We start from the raw sequence: 17,186 nt of genomic DNA on the forward strand, positions 1-17,186 counted from the left end.
ACTTCCATTGTCTACTTACCCAGTGCTTTAGGGTCATGTACCCCACAATTTCATTCCTGCATGTTACCCCCATCTGTACAAAAACCTTTGAGTGTCAAATGCTAAGGAAATAGAGTCTGTTTCAGACATTAAATCCCGTGGATACTGTTTCATTACACGGAGTCCATCTTTCTCTTTCCAGGATGAAGCCTGGAATGATTGAACTGTGGCAAAATTAGCATGCAATTTGTAAGTCATTATGGGGCGAAGTATGTGGTAAGAACACTTTATTGAATAAACCTGCTGAGAATAATTTTCCCAGGAACTAAAAAAGGGAAAACTCTCTAAGACTCTCCTCCCTCAAATCCCTGCCTATATAATTAAGTCTTACTTTTGACAGTCAGAAGCCAGGCATCTCTGTACATTTAACCAACAGAAGCCAGAAGGAACCAAGAAGTCAGGACGTCGTCCTTGGCATTTGCCGGGCTTCCTGTTGTGGAGTCAGGTGAAATCTGCTGAGACAAGCACCCCGGATATTTACAGATCATGGAGCACTTCCGCTCACTAGAAGAGTCTTAAGAATTACACGCCCTTTAAAAGTTCAGGTCAAATCTTGTTAACCAGGAACCCCAAGGGTATGTCCACTGAACATAACACAGAAGCAGCGGGCAACCGCCCAAGAGTGGAAGGCTCTGCCACTTACAGATTATTGCAGTGGGGTGATTTGAGCTGAATATGTACAAAATTATCAATCTGTCATGCAGACTCCTTTAAACAGGACTGTTCTTCTGTGTTAAATACAGCCAGTTATACCATAGACTCTACAGAGTTGAATATTTTTGACTACAGAGCTAATCAGAGAGAAAAAAATATTAGGGTTAAAAATGAGAGTTAAGGAATAATACAGAAAACCCAGGACCCTCTATCTGTCTTTACATCAATGAGCAAATATTCATCTCATCTCAGGAGTGGTGGTCCTTCCTTTACTACGTGTCAATCACTATGTAAGTCTTAGGGATGGGATGAGCAAGAGAGATTACAGTCCCAGAGAGAAAGAATAAACAAATAAAGTAACTGCAGGTTATAAAGAGGCACTGGGGATGAGGGTGCCAGCTTACACATGGTGATCATGGAAAACCTCTCTGAGGAGGTGGCATTTCGGCTGACACCTGAAGGTCAGAGGAGGCATCATCAGTGGGAGAAGAGCTAAGGCAGAACGTTCGAGAAGTAGGGGCAGCTCAGATCGTGCAAAACCCTGCAGTACTGGGGAAGACAATGTGTGTGTGTGTTGGGCAGGGGTGTAGACGGTCCTTACAAAGAAAACAAAAGGTTTTCTGGCCACCCCTACATGCCAGGCCCTGTGAAAGTAGCTTTCATGTGTGTGGTATCTATGTCAGCAATACCTACCTATGGAATTCCTCAAATACACAGGTTGGGACATAGGCCTTAAAAACAAAACACTAGTAAGGAAGACTACGGCGGGCAGCAAGGGGGCGTGTCCAGAGCTGGAGAATCGGGAAGAAACCTGGCCCCGCAGCCCAGCCAGGCTCTCCCTCCGACACCTGCTCCTAGCATTAAATCACCACTCGGCCCCAAACTTCACGTGCCTTCCCGCCGCCCCTCCTTTGCTCCTGGCCCTCTCCAGATGGGAAATGCCCTGCACGTCTCTAGCTTTTAAGGCTCAGCTTGAATCTCACTTCACCCAGACTGCCAAGGGTGACTCTTCGTGCGGATGACTCCTCCCTGCTCCATGGGTCCCCCAGCCCCCAGCCCCCAGCGCTCAGCAGCACTCCCACCCCGCACCCCCGCCAGTGCCCAGCCCAGGGCCCTGCACAAAGCAGGTGCTTAAGAACATCTGCCGAATGACTGGATCCTCGCCAGCATCCTGGTCGACTGCAAACCACAAACACTTGCACTGTACCCATGGAAGTCTGGAGTTTGCAGGGGAGATGACGGCTCTGAGACAATAGAAAATGCCAGTGCCCGATCCCGTCATCTGAGTCAATACCTGGCCCCGTCATCTACGATTTTTTTTGTTGCTGACTTGGCACTGTGAGATACTTATTCATTACTGATCTGACAGCTAATGGCATCAAACGCCTGAGAAATAAGCATTCACTCCAAGTCAACAAATATTTACCGAGTTCCCAATGGGTGTAGGACATCCAGGTTTAATGGAAGTGGGATGGGGTGAGGCGACAAATTGTTTATGACTTAAGAGAGAAGGCTGCATGAAGGAGAGGTGAAAAAGAGGTCACTTTGTTCCAAGTCACTTTACACCCGTGAGGCGGCTTCGTCTGCCAGGACGGAGCCTGAGTGCTGGCAGGAAGCACCGCTCACAAATGCATCCCTCACCCCCCACCCCGCCCATCTCTCTGAGCAACACTGAGGTTGCCGAGCACTAATGGCCTCGGAATGTTTGCCAGTGCCCAGCAGAACGGCCTTGGCATCAAGGAGACAGATGTTTGTCAGGGAATGGCAGGGGCTCCGTGCCTGTGGTACCGGAGGCCCTGTGAGTGCTGGGGAGAGTGGCTGCAGTGATTACTCTCCGTCACTGCTAATCAATTTCACACCCTCTTCAACGATGATAATAGATAATCTTGCGGGAAGCAGGCCAAGTTCCTAACAGCTACAGTCCAGCTGCAACCTGGCGGCCAACAGCTTACCTGGTCTCCCTCAAAACAAAAACAAAAAAAAGCCTATTTCAGCTTCATTTTAAACAAAGCATCTGATGGTGCCAATACACTCTGGTCTGCTAGAGTGGCTCCTTTTGGGACATCTGGCAAGGAGGATGTTCTTAGAAAAGCCCTGCCTGGCTTACTTAAAAGTAATGCAAGAATGCTAAAGGAAGCTAGGAAAACCTAGCAATAGCAGCAGCTTTTAGTTACTGAGCAAGGTAATACTTTATATACTTATATGTAATCTTCATTACAATACTGAAAGGGAGGTACTATTTCCATTTTGCAGATGAGAAAACCAAAGCTCAGAGAGGTCAGCTCATTTGTCCGAGGTCTCAGAGCTAGGAAGTGGCAGAGCTGAAATTCAAACCTTCTAGGCTACTGCTCCTCTCTGTAAAACAGCAGTCCCCAACCCTTTCGGCACCAGGGACTGGTTCCCTGGAAGGCAGTTTTTCCACGGACGGGGGCGGCTGGGGTGGGGAGCAGCAGGGGGAGACGGAGGCAGAGCTCAGGTGGTAGTTGAGCGAAGCTCTGCTTGCGCCCACAGGCCACTGCGGCCGGGGGTTTGGAGTAGGCTTCTCCCCCTGGAGAAGACTACTCAGCCAGCGATCAACTCCTCCCTGTGTTTTTTATCCATCCCGTTTTCATAAAATGGCAGCTACCAAATGGCGTTCACCTGAACCGGAGGGAAAACGTGAAGCTGGAGGGCCCCTCAGAAACCACCTTTAGTGCTGACCCCCTGTTTGCACTGAGAAACCGGGGCTGCGTGAGGCGCCGTGACAGGCACGGCTGGGCAGTGGTGTGGAGGCGGTGTCTGCGCTAAAGGTCCAGGTGCCCTGACTCCCAGCGGCTCCTGCACCACCCCTAAAAATCCTTCAGCAGATAACACGGGGGGCGGGGGTCCAGCAGACCTACTGTTCTGGCGGTCTCATGGCTATTTCCTTACAAAAGTCTAGGGAAATTTCAATTTGTTTCTAGTTATCATTCAGACAAAGAGAAATAATATATTACTACATGCCTTTAACACTCACTAAGTGCCCAGCATGCACGAGTTACTATAAAGGGAAGAAACAATGGACAAGGAGCATTGAATCAAAGGACAAAATAAAGGGCGTGGTGTGCGTGCAATAAAAGGACTGTGTGGGACATGCTAACATCTGAAGACCAGCCTCAGGATTTAGTCTCTGCCTTTTGCCTTGTAGTCGTCTCACTGCATAAAAGAAAGTCCAGTCAATCAATTCAATCAATCAACAAACATCTGAGGACTCACTAGGTTTAGGGAGCATGGGGGGATCACAAGAATGATAAACACAGTGACCTGTCTACTGGGATCATAAAGCGATGGTGTGTTTTGTGAGAGGGGAGGTGAAGAGAAACGGCGTGGACAGCAGGGTCACTGTCTCCGAGCTCCAATCTCTCGCCCTGGCCTGAGGCACAGCAGACGGCCCAGCACAGATGGGGGCGGGCGCTGACACTGGCTCGTCCACCAGTGAGGTTCAACAGCCTCAAGGGTGTCTTTAAGGCAAGAAGAGAAAATAGAGAATGGAGTGATACAGCCAATCAGGGTCACATGGAAAAGAGTCTACTACAGACTTTGAAAAATGGCAAGAAAAGGATCATTTTGAGTTGTTTTTTTTAAAGATCTTATTTGTTTATTTTTAGAGAGAGGGGAAAGGAGGGAGAAAGAGGGAGAGAAGCATCAATGTGTGGTTGCCTCTTGCTTGCCCCCTACTGGGGACCTGGCCTGCAACCCAGGCATGGGCCCTGATTGGGAATTGAACCAGTGGCCCTTTAGTTCTCAGGCTGGCGCTCAGTCCAGTGAGCCACAGCAGCCAGGGCAAGAAAAGGATCATTTTGTAATGTGACCAAAGACTAAGGAATGTCTTGTAGGAAAGAGTATGAATCATTCATTAAAATAACAGATACGAAAACCTGCCCTGATTGAGGAGACAGAAGAGAAAGCTCCGGAGGCCAGAGGCAGCAGAGAACAAAACAGAAGCCGGTGAAAAATACAAAGGCAGGATAACACCACAGTCAGCAAAGCCCCTCAGGGAAAAAATCGCCGGTCTCATCTCCTTCGGCAAACATCGGCAGAGAAAATCGGGGTCAGCCACTTTGAACCGGGTGTGCGTGTTTTCCTGCGACAGGCCTGAGCTTCCCTCGTCTAGACCTCCAGTTTTCACTCGGAAACGGGGAAACTGGACTCAACAACCTCGAGGTTTCCTTCTAGCCCTTACCCTTCGTGAGCGCCCTCCCTTCAACTGCTGCCCTTTGACTGCAGAAGCCAGCAAGGGTGTGCACCCAGACACACTCTGCCAACACGGCACCAAGTCACAGCCGTGCACTCAGGTCGGGCCTTCTCAGAGACGCTCTGGCCGAGGGTACTGGTACTGTCACCCAGACTGGTACTGCCAGGGTCAGGCCTGGGTCAACCCCACACACCCTTCCTTCCAAAGGACTTCCACTCCTGCTGGGAGAGTCTGCTCTTCCCACGGGTTAGATGGCACACGAGGGCGGATGGCGCCTTTGCCCTCGCCTGTCCTGGGGGCAGACAGACACAAGGTGCGCAAGGGGCCCAAGTGGAGTGCAGGCTGATAGCCGGCGAAAGGCAGGCAGGCAGGCAGGCAGGCAGGCATACGTACGTGTTTTTCCCCTTCAATCTTCTTGTCGGCCACCTGCATCGCATCCAGGTATTTAAAATGCAGCTCCATCAGCCTGTCAACCTGAAAGAGAGATTTCACAGGCATTAGTGAGAAGGGAAGAGAATGCCGAGGCAAAGGAAAGGCGGAGCTCCCGTGCATCTCTGTCACCCCTCACAAAGGGAGACCCACTCCGGCGCTCCTCACATCAGAGGAGCTGCGCTTGGGAGCACGTCGGGAACTGATCAAGAGCCGAGGAGAACAAAGCCCGCACTCGGGCCGATGCGGTTTGGACACCCGCCCACTCCCAAAGGACGGAGTGCGTTCCCAGCCCTTTGAGGGCTCCCAGGGATTGCAGTTGCCAGAAAACAAGTGAGTAAATAAAAATTCAAGGCCCTCAGTGCAAAGAGAAGGGGCTTGAAGTTATATACTTGATATTCACTTAGAACTTTACAGAAATTTCTCTTTTTCAAACTGAAACCTTTCATGTTCAGATTCTGCCCCAGAGCTGATCTTTTTTTAAAAAGGTCTGAGTAAAATTTCTTTAGTTGCTTTTGAGTCAGAAGAGAGTAAAGAAAAGCTCCTTCGGCAACTTAGAAAAAGAGCCTGACTTTTGCTCAGCAACAACTTAAAAATCGGTTTGAAACTTAACAAAAGTCATGCTTCCAACATTCTCCCCTAAAACTTCCAGAAGTCTGAAAAAAACACCATGAAGTCAGCCCAGACTCCTAACCATCTTTCTACTGGGCTGGCATCACTGTGGTCCTTGGCGCCCTGGTGTCTACCATGCGCTGTTGTGAGTGGTGGAGAGCAGATGACACTTCAGCACGGCACCCGCTGGTCCAGGAAGACTGCCTGAGCCCGTGCGGGGAGACAATGGGGGCGCTAAGCTCTTCCGCACTGTCCTATTACTTCCTTAAACCTCACAAAAACCAGGTAAAGTGGGCAAAGGAGACAGATGATAACCCTACTCCTAAAGGGGAGGAAACCAAAGCATGCATGTTACGTGTCAGCAGGGTGACTGGGCGGCCCTCCCCTCGCGGCCCTCCCACCGTGCCGTGCTGCTATCGAGAGCGGAAGAAGTGGTTACAGGCGGTTTCAAAGACACAGTCCTAAACCTCTCTCCAAAGTGGGGGGAAAATTTCAGCCATACTTTGGGCACAGGAAGGAGAGAAATTATTTTAAGTTAAAGGGGGGGCTTTGGCGCTTAATTTTTCCTCATCTGGAATTACCTACTTATGTCTAGTGTGATAAAATACACAGGCTTTCTGGACTGAGGCGGCCTGGTTCAAAGCCCAGTTGTGCTTCTCAACTGGGTGATCTTGGGCCTGTCCCATGATGTCTGTAAGCATCAATTCCCTTATCTGTACAGGTGAATAATATTGTATTACCCAATCCACAGAAATCAATCAATAAATGGTAGTTCTTGTTACTCTTAAAAAAAAAAAACAACAAACTAACATGCCAAAGCCATGGTTTGGCACGTTCGATGACAATATAAAGTGTCTAATCTCATTTATACGATCAGTCCCACATTCCCTAGCCCATCTCGGATAGACTCTACCACTTCTTTTATTATCATTTTTAATTTTTATTACCACTGCCTAGGAAGACTTCATTTGATCTTTACCTCATGTTAAAGCCAGGGAAAATGAGGCTCAGAGTGGCACCTGCCTGGAAAGCAGCAAATCCAGGTTCAAATCCAGACGTCAGAGTCCAAAGCCTATGCTCTCGACCACTCTGCTATGCTGTCTCTCCCCCAGCCCTGTCACCCCCAATCCTATTATAATCCATTCTTGTTGGGTCTAACTGCCCCCCCTCCCCCATATACTCCGCCAAAGTCCTCGCTGATACCACCCTAGGTGTTACAACTTTCAGGGGAATACCTTTAGAGATGGAAGGCAGAATAACCACAGAAACCTTTGGCCTCCAAAGCGATGGGGCCCAGGTGCTGGAGAAGATATTTTAGGACAGGAACACTCGGACCGCATCAGGGAAAGAGCCCTTCTGTCCCTGCAGCCTGGCCCCCTTTTTACAGCCCAACCAGCACCCACCTTCTCGCTGTCATTTTCAGTGAATTTATTCAGAAGCCGGGTGCGCTGCTGCCCTCTCAGGTTCCGCAGGAGGGAAGCCAGGATCGAACAGACATGCTCTGGGGTGGGGAGGAGAAAAGAGTACATGCTGTGATCAGAGCAGTAATTATTACCTCTCTTCAGGCTTGGTCTGATTCTGTCGAAGGAGGAATAAGTAGGCCTTCCCTGACTGCTGCTATTGATTAATAAGACAAGAACCTAACTTGTGTCATTGGAAAAATACACTGATCTTCACGTACAGCACATGAAACGTATTCAGAGATGATAGCTTCGAGGACAACTTGGGCAAGTGAATCAACACTGAGTTAGAGTCTGTATTCTGCCTGGAATTAACTGATTTTTATTGTCCAAAACAGAACTTCGAACTAACCCCCTATCTACAGAAATAACCTGTGGACAGAGTATTAATACTCGCCATGAGATGAGCACATAGTGAAGAAATAGGACATGCTCTTACCGTACTGTCCAATTACCTCGTCACTTTTCCAAGTAAACACCCCAGGATGAAATAAGAAATCTGATAGAACCCTGTGCTTTCACTTACATCCTGGTGCAGCCAAAAACCCCACTTCAAGTTTAAAGCAGCTGGACAGTAAGTACTTCAAAACGGTAACAACGCTTTGTGAGTTCACATAACCCACGGAATTTATTATGAAACACTATTCTCCTACCCTGGGAAGAAGAGGGTAATTGAAGGATATACTATAGGTAGGCTTCAACTGTAAAGAGATTCTTTTCTTTAAAAAGAAAATTTAAAAATCAAGAATAATGACCTTGAAAGGAGGTGGCAGAAGTGTACTCACAGAGAAATGGCTGAGTAGAGTTTATTTTGAAATAAAATGCACACGGTGTGGACAACAAATATGCTGTTTGAAAACTGACCGAAGGGCATCTTCAAACGCCAAGCTACCCTGAGTTTTCGAAAAGCACTTGAAAACTCAAGTATGAAGTCACAAGTATTCTTACTGTAGCATAGATGAAATGTTGTATTTGCATTGTTTCCTCGCTTATATCAGAAGTATCCCCCCTCTTCAGTTCCTTCTTGTCTCCATGCTGGAGTTATTCAGTCCTAAGACTGCTTTCCAGCTACACTCACTTCCATGGGGATCTCATTTAGTCCCATGGATTTAAAAACCGTTTACATGCCAACAACCCCCAGACTGTTATCTGTAACTGAGTCCTATTCCTGAACGCAGACTCCTACGTTCAACAGCCCGCCTGCTCTCCCTGCTGCGTGTCTAACAACAGGTCCTTTAGGAACCTAACTCGTCCTGACCTCCTCCTCAAACCTGCTCCCCGCAGACTCTTTTATCGAGTCAATGGCAACCAGGTTCTCCAGTTTCTCAAGCCACAAACAGTGAAGATACCCTGGACTCTCTTTTGTCACCTGAACCACAGGAAACGGTGTCAGCTTCACCTTCAAATTACGTGGATCCAAGTCCCATCTCTTCTCCGTAGGGCCCCACTGCCGCTACCCTGGTCCACACCACCGTCGCTTCCTGCCCGGAACACCCACCAGCCTGCCTGGGGGTGTCTCTGGCTCCGCCCTTGCCCGCTGTGGCCTGGTCTCCACAGAGCAGGCAGAACTATCCTTTTTCAACCTGAAGTCGGATCCCATAATTCTTCCGTTTAAAAACCCCGCAGCGGCTGCCAACTCGCTCAGCCTGCACGCTGCCTCTAACGTGGGGCGTGCTCCTGGGGCCTCTGCACTCGCTGTCTCCTCTGCCTGAACCGCTCCTCGCCAGATCGTCCGCACGGCCTAACCGTGGAACCTACCTTTACTCAACTGCCATCTCAACGAGGCTTCCCCCTGACTATCCTATCTAAAACGGCAGTGCCCCAACACGGCCTATTCCCAAATCTTCCTTCGTTTCTTTTTCTTTAGCACGCACCATCTTCTAAAGTACAGCGGCACCTCGGTACTCGTCGTGAATGAGTGCCGACACTGACAAGTACCAAGTAACCCACAAGCGATGAAGCATTTTTTCTTGTGGGGCGGTGCTGGACTAATACAAGTTCTAGTGAATGCAACGAGTCTCGAGTCCAGAGCAAGTGCTGAAACCTCTTCCTTTTTTTTTTTTTTTTGTTAAAATGCAACGAGTACAGGGTTTGACGAGCGCTGAAGCTGATGACTACTGAGGTATGACTGTACTATATTCACTTACTTCCTACCTCCCTTCGATTAGTAAGTACATAAGATCCACAGAGGCAGAGATTTTAGTCTATTTTGTTCATTGCTATATCTGAGGTCCCAAAACAATGCCCGACACATACTAGGTGTTTTGAAAATACTTGCTGAATGAATGAAAGCAGGCTCTCAGTACAAGTTTTTGGTGGTGGTGGTAGAGGGGGAACGAGACAAACCACTCCTGAATTCTGGATATCTGTCAAATCCCTTCAAATAGCTTTCACCCTTTTGTATGTTTTTTGCATTTGAGAGTAAGTGTATGTCTTTTTCCTAGGGAGCTATCAGTTCCAATAAAATGTTTCTAACCAGTAGATTCAATTTTTTAAGTATAAAACTTTTCTGAAAATACGCGGTGGGCAGAGGTACTATATATCTTCTCAAGGCCCCCATATCTTCAGACGTTTGTGTAGAGCCGGGACTGAGGTGCTGGAATCTCCGTCTTGAACAAAAGGAAGGGAGCGGGGAGCAGGGAGCAGAGTGGGGTGAGGGTAGAAAGCGGAGCGCACAGAACGGGCCCTGTTTTCTCAGGAAGGTCAAAAATATCATGGCCCCAGGTCAGATCGGTGAACCAACACAGCTCAGCAGCGCAGGGTGAGAAAGCAGGATAAGAAAGGGAGGTCTTTGGAGGTGCAGGTCAGGGAAAGCCCTCTGACCTCCATGTGTGCCAAGGAGAGAAGATTAGAGGAAGGGGGAGTGGGAGACACGCCAGTTCTGCAATTTCGGGCCAAGCAAGTTGGATGTGGTTCTGACTCCTTCAGCTGGCGAACAGACATGGGGCAGGCCATAATAAATGCAGTGAATTCTAACGAGCTCAGTTCTAAAACTTTAAAATTAGCATGGCAACTGGTAACAACCTCCATGTATATATAGGACAAGTTAAGTACACACATTCTGGCAACTTTTGCATGTATATCTTAAGAAAAACTCTCAGCAGTAGAATTGGTCAGCGAAAAGGTACTGACACATAAATTAGTGAAAGGCACTGATAAATTATCTTCCAAAAAGGCTGCACCAGTTACACTTTCCTTCTCTGTGTGTGTACACACATACAATGAGAGTGGAACTATAATTATATATATAAAAAATGAAAGAGTATCTGTTTTCCCTTATCCTCACTCACATTGGATATTATCCGACTTAGAAATTATGACGACCTGGAAGATGAAAAACAGGATCTTTTGGTTAGCATGTTTTTATTATTGTTATGAATGAGGTTAAAGCACCTTTTCTGATGTTTACTGACCATTTGTATTGCTTTCTGTGTAAAGTGCCTGGCCTTATCCTTTGCCACTTTTGATTTTCTATGAGCTCTTTGTAAATTAAGAATATTATCCTTTGTTACATATGCTGCAAATATTTTCCCTAGTCAGGCATTTGTCTTTTGACAAATTCTTATTCAAAGCCAAGACTTAGTACCACCATATTTGTTTTGCTATAAGCAGCTTCAAATTCCTATTTGAAAGTAAGTAGGGTGCAGTAATAACTGTCACCATTTTTATTGTGTATCTGTGACAGTAGGTTTATTTGAGCCTGTATACAATGTTTTCATCGAATCCTCACTGCTAAGCTATGAGCAAGGTCCTGCTCTCATCTCTATCTTACACATGTAGAATCCAAGGCTCACAGAGGTTAATTAAGTTACGTAAGGTCATGTCCTTGAGTAAGTGGTATGAGCTTAGGCCTGAACCCAAGCTGTCTGACCGCAAACTGCAAGCTTTTCATACTGTATTACATGCTTCCCACATAACAAGGTCATCATCGGAGCTTTTAAAGGAAGATAAAGAGATCAGAAGCAAAGTTTGAAGATCAGCTTCATGTGGGGCTCACTGTGTCCAAAAGACAGAGTCCTTGGGTTTTAGGCAGGTCCACAAATTCTGAAACAAAACTTCTCAATCATTTTCCCTTTCAATCTCGCTGTTAAGATGGATGAAAAAGAGCTACAAGATAATGTTCTTTTATACCTCAACAAGACAGGGGGTGGGGCCCTGGCAGCACAGAAAGGGGATCAGGAGCTGTAATTTTCAAAAAGGAAAATATAATACACAGATGAATCATTTTCTTCTTGGCACTAGATCATATTTGCATGCATTTCCACAGCTCATCCCAGCCTGGAGCAGGAGATACCTTAATCAATTGCAGTGGTATACTAAGAGCAAATGACATTTACCTATTTGTTTGGGATTTAAAGTAAAGTACAGGTTGTCAATTTCAGGAGCGCTGAAGCTGCCTACACTCCTTCCATCTGTCTCTCTGGGTGTTAGGGTTGGCCGTACATCACCGGCACCACCAGATAGGAAAACATTTCAGCCACCCCAAGTTGCACATGCACACACATACACACGCGCACACACACAGTTTTGTTAGCTACTAATAAATGTAGCTTCCCTAGGAACAGATTTCAGCCCAAGGTGGTGTCAATTTTTCAAGCACCAAAAAGATGGGGAGAGCTGCTGGCACAGAGAGCGGGGGAGATAGCAGGTTTATCTGCCGGCCACCACGGCTCGGCCGCTCTGTCACTTCGACAGCATGAAATGGAGGTGAAAGATGGCTATGGAGCTGTCAGCACAGACGAGGTGGATGTGGTGGCTCCCGCTGCAGAGAACGACCTCTAAGGCAGGGCTCAGGAGGAGCAGAAGTTGGACGCGAGTGCACACACACACACCCCACCCCTGTCCCCTCGAGAGAGGACAAGGCTAAGAAAACCTACATTTTCAAGTCACTGAGTGGGGAGGCAGGGGCCTGGGTAGAGTATGAGAGAGGCCGTACAGAAACTGGGCCAGTGTGACTCCCTGCCTGCTTCCCTGCCTGCCGGGGGCCCTCCTCAACCGGCCGCCTCAGTCACTGATTAGTGCGATGTCCTAGGGGATCTGGTCCACTCTTCCCCCAACTCTGATCTCTTCAGGGCCTCTCAAGGGTGATTAGCCATGGGTCAGACCCTGGTTAGATGCTAAAGTTTGATCCTCTGGAGTCAGTTAAGAGTCCTGCAATTTCAGAGCTGGAAGGAGAATTAGAAATCTTTGAATTCAATGTCTCTGGGGCTTTGAGTATAGGAACAATAGCCCTGATAGGGGATATTATTTTCTTTGGTTGAAAGTACCTGTGTGAACCACTGGAATCTAATAGATCTATCTGTGTGTGTATGTACCCACATGTGTGTATATATACATATATGTATACACACACACACACACACACACATCATGACAGACATTTCTGAGAATCTGATGAACCTTTATGCATACTAGCCTTCCAAAATAGAAACAAATGTAACATTTCCACGAACTTTTAGAGTGTTCCATCTCTTAGGCATGGCTCTTTGGTTAAGAACCCATGACCCAGGGAGACACCCAGACTGGAGGTCTTTCCAGAATGGCATGACCGTGCTGTGGCAGTCACTCCAACCAGCCTCTGTGCATACCATTTTTACAAAGAATAGGATGGAATAGCATTTCCCATTCCTGTTCTTTAAAAAAGTCTGGTACAAATTCCAATAGGTTAACATCACCTCCCTCTGTAAGGAGACCTGTTTGTGCACAAACAGGCCTGTTCGCCATTAGGCTGGTCAGCGTCCCGCTGCTGAGAAAGGCTTGGGGATGCACGGAGAGGACTGGCTCCGGGGACGTGCACCTGGAACACCAGCAAGTGAGTTCATTAACCTATGTGGGGCTTTAGAATCAGACAGGCTTGGATTCGAATCTTGCTTCTGACATGCAATAGCTGGTTACACTAAACCATGTTTAATCTCCGAGTCTCAGTTTTCTTATTTGTAAAAGGTGGCTGTTTCATCTATTAAATCCATGGTATCAAATGAGATACGTGCGCAGTAAGCATTCAACAGACATCAGTTTAAGATGGGCCGTACTGACAGAGCAATGCAAAAAAGCCTCTCCCCCATGCACCTGTCATAGAGCGCTATCCAGCTCCTTCCATACTGCTGCCTGATCACGTAGCTACCACTAAACAGGTTTCAGTCTGCCTGGGTCATCCTAACTAGCCCCTACTGAGAAATATAGGAACTTAGCCCTGGCCAGGTAGCTCAGTTGGTTAGAGTGTCATCCTGATACGCCAAGGTTGCAGGTTTGATCCCGGGTCAAGTCACATAAAAGAATCAACCAAGGAATGCATAAACAAGTGGAACAACAAATCGACATTTCTCTCCTTCTCAAATCAACAAATAAAAATTTAAAAAATGTATAGGAATTTAGATTGCTTGACTTCCTCAGCTGATAGGGCTATTTTCTATGACCCATGATTTGTTCTAACCCTGAAATGGAGCGAGGCCAACTTCACTCAGACTCTGTGATTCCACAATACATTAAAACAATGTGTTTATGTGTGGCTGCTCATGAAGCCAAATAATAGAAGACCTGCAGACAGCCCTGCGGTGGGTAGTAGCTATGCACTAGTAGGCTGAAGGACACAGCACGGCTAAGCAAAGATGGTCTTACTTTTTATTACAAATAAAGGTACATGGCCCTGATAATCATTTGCCTTTTGGTCTTGCTGTAAGAAATGAAAACAGCACATATTCTGTAGAGGAATTGAAAAATACCTTCTCCCTCATGAGTTTTATAACCATCGACAAATAATTATAGCGTGTGACGTGGTATATACAGCGACCGTTCCTTTACTTAAACTCCCAAGCACCTACTAAGTACAGGCCATGTACCACGTCCTGGGACCGCAGTCATGAGAGAAGACTGTCCACTTGGGGGACGTTTGTCATCCAGTGAGTAGAGCTCAGACATACATGCTACAGTAGAGTGCTCAACTAACCGCCACACATGGAATGTGCAGGGCACATATGTGAAGGGCCCCCAATTCAGCCTGGGCTGGGTGGGGAAAAGGAGGGAGTGGGTAGGGGTGGCTACACGGGTTAAAAATTAGGAAGCCAGAATGGAGACGAAAGAAAAACATTTTTTGCAGAGACTCCTAGGAGGGCTGCAGAGCTGGATTTGCTACAGGGACAAGTGAGTGGCTGTGAGCTCTTAGCTCTGAGTTTTTCGGTGGTAGAGCTGGCAGACAGACAAACGCCAGGACTTTGGGTTCTTGAAGCGCAGACCTGGACCATATTCCCGAGGCCAGGGATAAATGGAATACTATCCCTTTAACAAGTCTCCCATGGTGGGGAGTGGGATGGGGGGTGAGGACCAGAGGGGCAAAGGTGACAGGGGACACAGTAATAATCCTTAAATGTGACTTCCTCATTCTTCTGTGCCAAGTGAAGTGCCCCCAGACTTCAGGGACATCCTGCTTGCACCTCTGCCACAGGAGAAAGCCCACGGGGGTCTTTGGCACAGGCGCTGACACGGAATCATCCATTTAGTCAAGGATGATGACGGGAACTAGAACCCCCCGGTGGATAAGATAACGGTGTTTAGGGACAGAGACCTCAGACACGGATCCTGTCTTCCACGTGCTTGAGGTCTGTTACATCTAAAGTCGCTCGACAGACAGTGACAGTGATGGGAAAGGGTAGACACTGCTGACGGGGCACATTCTCTCCCAACGGGGGTCTGGGAGACGGGTGGGCAAGGTGCCACTTGGGCTGAGCCCTGAAGAAGAAAAAGGCACGAGAAGAGCTTCAAGGGAGAAAGGGTAAGGGGAGCACGGATATTCCAAGTCGATGGACAAACGTGAAGCACAGGCATTAGGCTGGAACACCCAGGACACGAACAAAGACCTGGGAAGAGACAGGTGTGAGGGAAGGGAGGATGAAAGGTAATGCGTGGGAAAGGTGGAGAAGGGGTGCGGATCACGGATAAATGTAAGTGCTGGACTATGGGAAGTGGACCCCACCCAACATTCTGATGGCCTGGGACGTAAAGACTGGCCCAGCCTGGCTGGTTGGAGAATGAGTTCAGGGCCGCTCTGCCCACCCAACTACAGCAATTCCCAGCAGCCCAAATGGTTAAAAAAATATGGGTCAGCCAGAGTTCTATTCTTAGTGCGGAAATGGTCCCTGTGCTTCAACTGTCAGGCCCACGCGTTGGCGAGATCTTGCAGGGCCACTTTAAAATTCAAGGCCATGCGGCAGAGCTACCTTTGTTTCCATGGAACATCTAAGGCCATCAGCTCATTTGTTTTAAGGGACTCAGGCAGCCGTGTTCTTCTCTCCTTTCTAAAATTAAAACCATCTCTTTTTCTATTGCTGCCCACCTCTCTTCTCTCCCAGCCCCACCCTGAGCACCCCAGATAGACAGACATCCAACTTTCTGGTAGGACTCTAGACGCAAGCAGGATGTTTAAAATAACCCAATTAGATTGATTTGGACTTCAGCAGTGGTGCCCTGGAATACAGATTAACGTGTTCCATGCTTGGCACCGGCAGCCGAAAGTAGCAGGAGGCCCTGTCAAATCAAGCCATAACATTACACGATCCTCTGCCTTTATTATTATTTTTTCCCCTTTTTACATTTCATTGTAATGGACATCTGCCTAGCAGGAAGCGTGGTAACCCAAGCAGAGTCACGCGTGTGCGCTCAGCCACTCCAGTGGAATACTGATGCAGGCGAATCAAACACTCTTCTTGAGACAGATGGATCTGTGTCTATATATAGCCCCCTCCTTTTTTAACACACACGCAAAATACATACACTCCTGTTCTTACCAACACTTCCTGAATCCTGAGTATGTGGCAGGCCCTGGGTTAGACACTGGGGACTTAAAGAGGCAACATTTACTGTAAACCTACTACGTGCCTATGTGTGCTTTACACATAATTTGTTCTCACAGCAATCCTATGAACATGCTGTATCATTCTCCCTGTTTTACAGATAAGAAACTAGAGGTTGAGCCAGGAAAATAAGTCTTCCTCGCAGGGTTTCACAGTTTAAAAAGTGACGTAGTTAGTTCTACTATAGTAAAACTTGATTATTTTCCTCAAGAGTTAAAAACCTTTCAACTTCACTAGCACCGCAAATAAAACCATGAGGCAGTTTCATCTGATGAAGCCTTCAAACACCCGATGTCCGCAGGCCGGGGAGGGCGCCCTCCCACAGTGCTGGCTGCGTGAGCAGAGGGATGACGCGAGGCCCGAAGGCCCTTTCCACAGGACGGTTCCCGTAGAGGGCGAGCCCCTCCAAGGCAGGGCCCGCAGCCCCCTCGTCTCTGTACCTTCAGTATCCAGCCCTGTGCCAGCAGCTCACCCCATATTAAATCTGACGCCCTAACAAAATACCGTGGTGAGAGTTGGCCGTGGGAGGCGCGTACAACCCCTGAGCGGATCTGGATGAGTCAAATCCTGAATAAGGAGGAGGAATTTATCAGAAAGACAAATCGGGACTGGCATTCCAGACAAAGCACAGGAGGTTTAGAGAGAGGCAGGAGCCCCACACGGAAAAGGCTACAGAACTGCTGATGCAGGGGAAGGCGAGGCAGGGTGGAGACGGGCGGGAGTAAGTAAGAACCTTGCTCACTCAGCTAAAGGGTCTGGACTTTGTATCTGCAGGAACACACACCGGAGAAGCAGGACCAGATCTAGATCATAACAAGAACGTACGCAACATACACACCATACCGTATCACACTTGGGTGTACCTAACAGTGAATTCTCCCTAGGCAAAAACAAACAGTTAAGGATCTTTCAGGGGAAGTCCTTTCCTTGCCC

At 47.7% G+C, this 17,186-nt stretch overlaps 1 protein-coding gene across 1 annotated transcript in view; it reads right to left on the minus strand.

Annotated features, from left to right (window-relative positions):
• Positions 1–17,186, minus strand: part of CTNNBL1 (catenin beta like 1) — a 153,013-nt gene that overhangs the window by 19,633 nt on the left and 116,194 nt on the right. The window contains exons 12-13 of the mRNA XM_045833652.1: positions 7,351–7,448; positions 5,300–5,380 (exon numbers count right to left, since the gene is read on the minus strand). Coding sequence (XP_045689608.1) covers positions 5,300–5,380; positions 7,351–7,448 — 179 coding nt within the window. The remainder of the gene's footprint in view (positions 1–5,299; positions 5,381–7,350; positions 7,449–17,186) is intronic.

Source organism: Phyllostomus hastatus, unplaced genomic scaffold (genome assembly GCF_019186645.2).
Source record: "Phyllostomus hastatus isolate PE091 unplaced genomic scaffold, TTU_PhHast_1.1 phas_contig_17, whole genome shotgun sequence".
Taxonomy (NCBI): domain Eukaryota; kingdom Metazoa; phylum Chordata; class Mammalia; order Chiroptera; family Phyllostomidae; genus Phyllostomus; species Phyllostomus hastatus.